This window comes from Gavia stellata, chromosome 18 (assembly GCF_030936135.1).
Source record: "Gavia stellata isolate bGavSte3 chromosome 18, bGavSte3.hap2, whole genome shotgun sequence".
In the NCBI taxonomy this organism is placed as follows: domain Eukaryota; kingdom Metazoa; phylum Chordata; class Aves; order Gaviiformes; family Gaviidae; genus Gavia; species Gavia stellata.
The window spans coordinates 16,851,677-16,860,633 of record NC_082611.1 but is presented as its reverse complement, the minus strand read 5'-3'; the positions used below and the strand labels follow the sequence as shown (position 1 = coordinate 16,860,633).

The window sequence follows — 8,957 nt, the reverse complement described above, 5'->3', positions numbered from 1 at the left end:
TACCGCAGCCACGAAGGGGTTTTGTTCTCTCCCTAGCACTGGCCTAACGAGTTGGACCTTCTAATCGCTGTTTGAAAGATAAAGCGGCAGAATTATTTTATGCTTCTTAAATTGTTTCCTTTAATAGGAAGTGCTGCTTTACTCTACCTTGTGCTTCTGAAACAAACATTTGTGTTCCAAAAATATACAGTGTACACATACTCTGTAGCTATAGATACAAACATTTACAAAGAAACGAGCAGGCTGGAGTGGTCTAGCTTGAAAAATCTCACGCCTTTGCTTCTGGCCCTCCTAGAGCAAGACTAGCTGGGCTCACCGTGCTGTAAACAGATTGGGGCTACTGAAAAAAAACACACGACTGAGAAATATCATACCCTTGGTGATTATATGAAACAATGTGGGTCAAAAAAGTTTCCACACACTGCAGAGGTCTGGAGTTGCTGTTGCCTTTTCCCACCCGCTCCTTTTGTCCCTACGATCTGCCTTAGCATCTGCATTCCGCATCCAAACCGACTGCAGCCTACCCGTCTGTCTCCTCTACTGCCGAAGGGCGGATCCCTCACACGGGCATTGCTCAGCTTTACACCAAAAAGGAAAATGTGGTTCCCGAGACATTTGGTTTCATCTGCAAGGCTTCCTCAAACTAAGGGAAACTGGGTACACTCTACAGTCTCAGCATTTTAGCGAATAGGTCGGTATGGGAATGTCATTCCTGGTATAAATGTTTGTACGGGGTGAGCCGGGAGCGCCGGGTGAGCCGGTAGCGCAGGGTGCGTGGCATGCGCGGGGTAGCCCAGAGGAGGAGTATGGATATGAGGATAAAATCCTGGTGGCAGAGCGCTGTGGGTCGGTTGCTGTACTGGACCCGAAATCACCAGCTGGAGCAGGCTGTGGAGAGAAATTCAGACAGGTGTGAGGATTATTTAGAGAAGGCTTTCGTCGTGGCTCTCCCCAGCCCACAAGGGCCTGGCTCTAAGGACAATTCACAGATAACACACAGCACTGCTGAGAGGCAAGAGGACAGTGATTCAATTATGCTCTTTACAGCTTCCAGAAGACTTTTTTCTTTCCCTCTTTCCCTTTTCTTTTTTTTAAAAACTTGGTTGCTCTTTGCAAGGAGTCAAGAAGCAAAGAGCAGCTAAGCTTAGGGTCAAGTAAAACAAGCGGGGAGCTGGGGACGGGATAACTCTGGGGCAGGTTCCACACTGTAATTTCATTTTCCCTTTCTGTGCGTTTGTTCTAACACAGGCTGGGCAAGATCATCTATACGGGGGGAGTCACTGAAGTCTCCATCAGTCACGAGTCCAGCTTGCAAGGGAAGAAGTAGCCAGCACTGTCTATCACCTTTATCCTCACACTAAACTGTGTGTGAATAAAAGCTGACTTCCAGAAAGTAAACACAAATTTTTAGAGGAGATTTTGTCTCAACAGCCCTCAAGTGCGTGTCTTGGAATATGCATCAAAACCAACACAGCTCTAGAAAGGTCTCTTACTTGTTATGCGGTAGCCTGGAGCACACAGTTCTCAAGTCATCTGAAAGAGGACAGAAGACAGAACAATAAGGGTAAAGCAAAAGTTAGGGCAATTTTCCTCTGCGCTTTCCTTTATAGGAAGGTCAGATTACTGAAAAAGCTCCAGTCACCAACAGATCCAGAATCCCACTCTCAGGCCAAAAACTTCCATAGGAGAGAAAATGTTTCTCCATCTCACCAGTCATTACCTCAGCTTTCCATGCGAGACACTTTATTGTATGTTCGACATTTAACCTATGCTGCCATATGGGAAATGCAGCTTCATTTCAACGCAGACCAAGCCTTAGTATAGAATTTGCAGCACCAATATACTATCAAGAAGTAACTAAGACATAGGAAATAGAAGGTATGACTTTGCCCACTGAATATGGCATTTATGATGAGAAAGGCATCAGGTCAAAGCAAGGGAAAGCTTACCCAATACCCGTTTTGTATTGGTTTGGGTTTTTTTTTTTAAACAGTGCTAGTGTAAAAAAAGGGTTGGTTTGGTTTTGGTTTTTGTTTTTTTTTTTTTTTTTTGGTGAGGTCTATCAACTAGAAATCACACCTTTTTTTACCATCTCCAAACTTCTGCTAAAGCAGAATAGCCAGGTATTTAATAACATATCCTGTTGCTGGAGTCCTTTCAGGAGCAGCTTGAGAACAAACTCCTGCCTTTGTAGATAAACACACCCCCAAAACACTGAAATAACTGACATTTCAGCAGCTACTTATACCGAACTGCCTTCCACTTCCACAGTAAGAGCAAGTGCTCAGGATGTACTAGGTGAACAGCTATGAAAAAAAAACACAGCCAAAATAAGCCATCAACTCAAAAAACTCCACTCTTCTGCCTGTTCTTATTACATCCAGAGCTACTTCATGAAAGATTAGAAAGAAGAACGTTGAGATTTGACCAGCAGCACTGGTTCAGCCAGGGCAAAAGCACCTGCTCAGGCAGAGGGGTCTCATTACAGGAGAACTGAAGGCCCAGAAGTCCCACACGAACAGTTTTTGTTTGCTTTTCAAATTCCTTGTCTAGCACGCCCACCCACATGGTTCACCTGCTTCATGGTCTCTCTTTCAGCAGGCAAACACAGAGAAGTCAAATTGAAGAACAATTAAACAATGCTTTTTAAATAGCTCCAAGCAATTCTGAGGGGGTCAAATTTGTCCCCGTGCCAGACACCCAGATATAACCCCCTTGTGCACACTGCAAAGTAGAAGATCAATTCTTCAGCCCTGCAAAGCAACGCACCAGTCACCTGCATCAATGATCTCTCTTTTCTTACTCTCCATCCAGTTATTTTTCCTGAACTATTTCCTGCACTATTGCTTCCTAAGAGCAGCAAACTACTACTTCTGCTGTGAACATGTTGATCTTTACTCTCCCCATCCCAAAACTCCCTCTTACAACATCTACACTGGAGGAAAAGAATCCCATGCCAGGGTCTCTGCCAGTCCCACTGACAACTTACCTCTAGTGCATAGGAGTGCTCCTGATGCCATGGCCACTTGCAAAGCCTGAGCCAGTCTGTCTAGAGCCAGTTCAATCTCTTTGGATGCATTGAGAGGATTGAGTTCATCGGATAGTCTGTTAATTTCCTCAACAAGCGGAACCACATGGTCAAAGGGTACTAGCCCCAGGCGCCCATAAAGGTTCTTCTCCGTTAAATGCCCCTGAAGCATCATAAGAACCTGCAGGACACTTAGATGCAGTTTTGAATACAGCTGATGGCAATCTCTGTCTTCTCCTGAAGTCGAGTCCTTGGCAATTTTGCTGGGGGGATGTCCATTTGAGAGAGAGGCTTTCTTCTTCCTTTTATAAGCCAAGGGGGCCTTCACGCACCAACGGATCAGTCCAGTCAGCGGGGTGAGCTCTAAAAACCCTATTGGCAGGTTGGCTGCAATAGGAGTGTTTAGAAAGGTGATGAGGATCAAGCGGGGGTCTTCAAAGATCCAGGAAACAATCAACTCAAGCAGATCCGAAGGAGGGATGAGGTCATCTGAAGATAGGCAAGTTATTGTTGGGTAAGCTCTAATTAATCTCTCACACACCCTTCCCGCACTGTCACAATTACAATTTCAGAACCTCCCCACCTCTGCTGTTTCTTTCAAGACACCAAAGGTAGATGCTTGTTTGTCCCAGGGATGACACAACCATGTTCCTGTCAACCTCACCTTCTCCACCTATTCTGGAGACACCACCAAATGCCAACATTTATCCCCTTCCCCAGGAAAGCTTCTTTTGTCATTTTCTTCTCTCCCACCCATCACCTACTCACTTTTTCTCTAAACTCAGTCTCCATTTATCCCTTGCCACAGGAAGTACAATGGGCAAGGGAATAGGAAAAAATTGTTGGCACTTCTTTCTCCTCACCCCAATCATTCAACTAATTTCCTTTAAGACTTACCTAAACAAGCGTGTCTTATGGAAAAACTTAACGCAACAACACAATCACATGACAGGTAAAGGATTATAAGATTCTGTAAAGCTTCAAGTAAGGAGTGAAAGGTGGTCATGAACTGCAGCTTGACTACAGACAAGAGAAACATTGACTTCACAGTAATTGTGCATCATTCCGTCACAGGGGCAGGCTACTGGATTCAGTGACGTACTTTCGTTGCGAGTTGTGTACAGTGTCAACAAAGGGCTCAGCACAGAACTGTCTAGTCAGGTCTTTTGTACGTGAAATGACTTACAGGACAAATCATCTGGACTACAGAATTACTAACATGCACTGGATACAGAATCGGTATTTTCCAGTTTTTAGTTTTTCTAAGACCTCCAAGTATCACAGATACTGCTGTTCATGTGATCGACTCCTGTCCTCAAGACATGGTGGAGACTGCCCAGTTACAGCTCACTCTTTGAAGAGCAAGCTTCCTTTTCTTGCGTCACCAATAACATCTCAAATAAACTAAGGAGTTAAAAAAGTTACTTCCTATAACTCATGTTATTTCTTTTCTGACATGTCTTTTAATTAGTTGGATGAACTTCTGAGTGGTTGCACAAAACAGATATAAAATACTGAGGAATAATATGCTATGAGCTCTGCCAAATACTTTTTAAAAAGAAAAAGTCTAAGCCTGCACCTCTCTCTCACTAATGCCAAGCTGTTTATCTGGAGAAGACTATGCAAAACATTTCCTTTATCAATAACAAACAGTATTTGCTTTTTTGGATGATTGAGATGATGGTATTTAGTGTATGGTTGTTCCCTAGTCTACCACAAGCTCTCTGTCTCTCTCGCTGAGTAAAGGTAAACCAGTCTTATTTTAGACGCCCACACGTTTCTAGTGTCTGAGCAACAACCACCTGAGACAGGTTGTATCACTAGCTGGTCACACATGCAGTTAAAGAGCGCATTGGAGGTACACTGTTGATTGGATTTCTTGTCACACCTCAACAGAAATCCTGCTCCAGCTTGCAAACATTTAGAATTTGCATTTTACCCCTTTTTTGGAAGGAACTGGACTGACAGAGCCTATATGCTACGTAGATGACACACAATAGGCCAAACTGCCCAGCCCAGGCAGATCAGCTTTCACGCCTAGAGCTGCTCAATCAATAAGGTCCCCGTGTCCTTTGCCCTCTGTGCAGAAGGCTGCCCTTTGTGTCAGGTGTTACCTGGCTGCTTCTCCAGCAAAGACTCTCCCTTCGGCCACTGCACGGTTATTTTTATTCTCACCCCAGTGACAGATGATGCAACAGCCACACCCCTGAGCTGCTTCTGGCAATAATTACATGGTAACAAGCATCTTTAGAATTTCAGCAGTTCATTTGCTTGCAACAGTTAATTTGTGTTGCATTGTTCTGCACCTCTTACTTCGAAAGACACAGCTTGGAAACGCTTACCTGAAGAGAGGTCGTAGAGTGCTGTGACGGATGTAATGAACTGGCAGCAGAAGCGAGGACTGGCACTGAATATCTGCTTCAGCGTCTGGATGGACCCTGGCACCAAATTGCAGTAGTCATCGACCAAGGCTCGGGCTAGCCTCACACAGTAGACAGCAGGGGTTCGCTGCAGGGGTCGGGACACCACGCAAGGAAAAGCAGATTAAACCCAATCACAGGAAGTTCTACAGAGCTAACTTGACAGTTTATGTTGCCCAAACACTCTGCCTGCCTGCCTCACCCAGCCGCTTCGCTGTTTCAACATTTGTGTTTCCACTTTCCCAGAATTAAAGCGCACTTTCTCTCTCTCTCTCTGCACATCAAAGATTCACTCAGACAGAAATAAAATTACCATTTCACAACATTAAAAAAGATGGTGATATTTTGTGTTTACAATATCTCTAATTTAAAATTAAAGCCTTTTACATCAATATTTTGACATAGACAGAGATTTTTTTACTACTTCAGCAACATAATTCTGTAGTTTAACTAGTTTAGTACCAGAACAATTAGTTCAGTAATCCATCAGTTACACCTGACATTTTTAATGTGGAAAACTTCTGTGCAATCTTCATGTCACTTCAGAGCTGCAACCTGCAAAAAACACCTTCTTCTGCTATCCAGGTTGCATGCTCTCCTCCCCTACCAAGGCTCACCAGATGGGAAAAGAGGGACCCCACAGAAACTGTACTGATCTGCCTGCCACCACCCTTCTTCCAGCACAGTCCTTCTGCTCTTCCCCTTCTGTAAAGCAGATGGCTTCTGCACATCCCGCAAAGGCAGCGGGAACAAAGATGCACTTCCCAAGGTCTACAGTGTGGAATCTCAATGGGAAAGGAGGAGGTATAGGAGATCCCTGACATAACTGCATTCATGGATATAAATACCAGACACGGTTATTTTGTGCTAAAATCTCAAGAGAGAGGTTTGCCTCTTCTGCCGTGCCCGAAATTGCACATGAGGGACAATTTGTTTCCCAAACTCCAGAGTCATCCTCTTTGGGCAATGTGACCACAAAGTGCCCTCATTTTGTTCCCTGTGTCAGTCAAACCCTCTACTAATCCCTTCCAACATGCTGCAGGGGGGTGGAAAAATCAGTAAAATTTTCATCGACAGTAAAAAACCCCAAATTTTCTTCTGCCAGTACAGCACATAAATGGATTGGCAAAAGCTCTACCTTTATGCCAGAGCAAAGGAATGGATGCAAGCACAGACATGGGGTAAGCGCAGCTGCAGCAGACCATTCTTACATCAGCTTAAACTGCCACAGAAGAGCAGCTGATGGCAACCAGCTGTCACTGACTGTTAGGTGACACTCTGCCTCAGTTCACCCACACCCACCGTGGCACACTCCCTTCCCTCGCTCCTTTCCTGAGACTGCCCTGCCTGCACAGAAGCTGTACCTGCAGCCAGAAGGCAGCACACTCCAGAACAGGAACCCTGCACACAGCCACTGCCATAGAAACCAGCTTTCCTAGTAAAGCCATCCTGCTGTCATCCGCTTTGTTTCCTTGAGGGCTGAAGAGAGATGAGAAAATGATCTGTCGGACCGAATCCTTGGTCTGCTCTTGGAAATAATTGCACATGATCTCAAGGAGCTGAAGTTCCTGAAGTGAATTCAATCTCTGAAAGAAAACAAAAGCAAAGCTGCAAAATATACTGGGGCACTTGAAAAACGGAGAGCTGCTTTGGTGAAAGACAGGAACAATAAAGGCTGAGAGCTTCCCTCAGGTGTTAGAAACTCAGTCTTTATGTACAGCACACATATTCAAGCTTCCTGAACCACCGCTGCATTTACCTACTTACACGGAAAAGCTCTAGGTTGTATTTGAATACCTGGATACCCAAGGCTGATGCTTGCTGTATCAGCAAGCGCTGCCCACGAACTGAGAAATGAAACCGATAGCAATACTGGGGTGAAAAATATTTCCTCCCTCTCCAAAAAACAACACTAACAGAACTAACGGGCAGTCCTGGGGTGGGGGTCATGGCTGGGCCCCGCAGCCCACTGGGCCCCAGGCCCACATCCCCCGACATTCACCTGCAGCTGTGGTTTCTGGTTGCCGCTCTCTGGGAGTTCCCCACCTCAGCTCCAGCCCATGTCTACCATCTAAAAACCTTGGGATGGCCCAGCCACAGCACTATGAGGCTGTGGGCAGTCCCCAGGGGCTCTGGGCCCCACAACACCTCCCCAGCACCCTGTCTGGTCTTCTAGAGTCCTGGCCAGTGCATGGGGGCCTCACCAGCCAGACCCCTCCCCACCAAAAAAACCCTCAGTCACCAGCACCCCAGGGACCCCATCCTGTCCTCTTGGGGCCTCGGTCTCCAGCAACAGCCCCCGCCCCAGGGACCTCGTCCTGCTCTCCTAACGCCTCGACCTCCACCAGCAGGCCCCAGGGCATCCTGTCCCGAGCTCTTGGGGCCTCGGCCTCCGTGGCCCCTCCCTGGGACTATGTCCGGCCTCCCAGGGTGCTGCCTGGCCTTAGGCCGTCAGCCCCCAGGGCCCACCACGCTTCCCCGGGGCCGCGGCCTGCTGCAGCCCCCTCGGGGACCCTGCCCGGTCTCTCAGCAGCCCGCCAGGCCTCGCCCCCCACCCGCCCCGCGGTGGGGGCCCACCTTGGGCGGAGCGCCGCGCTCCTTGGGGACCTGGAAGAGGAACTCCTCCAGGAGCTCGGCGGGGCCCTTGTCGACGAGGGGCAGCGGGGCGCTCTGCAGCTGGCTGCTGAAGTAGATATCCAGGTGGTACAGCACCTCCTTGGCGGCGCTCAGCGCGTCCCGCCGCAGCAGCGAGTGCCGGATGTCGCTCATGGCTCCGACCCCACCGAGAGCGGACCCCCTCTTCCCCTCCTCCCCGTGTCCCGCCGCCCCTCCGGCCCAGCCCGGCCCCGCTCGGCGCGGCGCGGCCTCCCACAGCGGCGGAGGCGCAGAGCGGACGGGCGCTACGGCAGCCCGCGCCGGACAAAAAGGGGCCACGCGCGCCCGCCGCCGGCAGCGCCCCCTGGCGGCCCCGCCCGCAACAGCAGGGGACGAGCTGCAGCGGGGCGGGCGCTGAGCCCTGGGGCTGAGCGGGGGGGGGGGGAGGGTCTTGGCCCGGGGCAGGGGGAACTGGCCCTGAGGGGATCTTGGCCTTGGGGGGGTCTTGGCCCGGGGAAAGCCTGGCCCTGGGGCTGGCCCTTGGGGGGGTCTTGGCCCGGGGGGGGTCCAGCCCTGAGGGGATCTTGGCCCGGGGGGGGGTCTTGGCCCGGGAAAAGCCTGGCCCTGGGGCTGGCCTTTGGGGGGGGGTCTTGGCCCACGGGGGGGCCTGGCCCTGAGAGGATCTTGGCCCGGGGGGGGGCCTGGCCCTGAGGGGATCTTGGCCCGGGGGGGGGCCTGGCCCTGGGGCTGGCCCGGGGAGCCGCAGCCCTGCCGAGGGGGTCTAGGCCCAGCACTGATCCCGCTGTGGGGAGCGGGTGCAGCTCCTGGCCCCACTCTGGGGTGTGCTTGGCTCCGGGGGGCTGGCAGGGCCCCCACAGCCCCCCCTCCAGCACGGTTCTCTTGGGAAACACGGC

At 49.7% G+C, this 8,957-nt stretch overlaps 1 protein-coding gene across 2 annotated transcripts; it reads right to left on the bottom strand.

The window, feature by feature from the left end:
- Nucleotides 1–448: 448 nt before the first annotated feature.
- INTS15 (integrator complex subunit 15) lies at nt 449–8,217 on the bottom strand. 2 transcript variants are annotated; one of them, XM_059826478.1, is made up of 8 exons: nt 8,026–8,217; nt 7,962; nt 6,813–6,976; nt 5,371–5,536; nt 3,457–3,517; nt 2,990–3,222; nt 1,494–1,533; nt 449–888 (listed from the first exon to the last, which is right to left on the bottom strand). In XM_059826478.1, the coding sequence occupies exons 1-8, from the start codon at nt 8,215–8,217 to the stop codon at nt 681–683; spliced, it is 1,065 nt and encodes a 354-aa protein (XP_059682461.1). In that variant the 3' UTR covers nt 449–680. The 2 variants fall into 2 exon arrangements, with proteins under 2 accessions (XP_059682461.1, XP_059682460.1); XM_059826477.1 differs by lacking the exon at nt 7,962 and having other exon boundaries at nt 2,990–3,517; nt 6,813–7,034.
- Between the last annotated feature and the right edge of the window lie 740 nt (nt 8,218–8,957).

Excerpts from the sequence above, each read along its gene's own strand:
- INTS15 (XM_059826477.1), bottom strand. The coding sequence starts at position 8,217 with ATGAGCGACATCCGGCACTCGCTGCTGCGGCGGGACGCGCTGAGCGCC. Across the intron at positions 3,518-5,370 it reads ACTCTACGACCTCTCTTCAG|ATGACCTCATCCCTCCTTCG; the intron begins GTAAGCGTTTCC and ends GCCTATCTTCAG. Across the intron at positions 1,534-2,989 it reads AGCACTCCTATGCACTAGAG|ATGACTTGAGAACTGTGTGC; the intron begins GTAAGTTGTCAG and ends GTCCTCTTTCAG.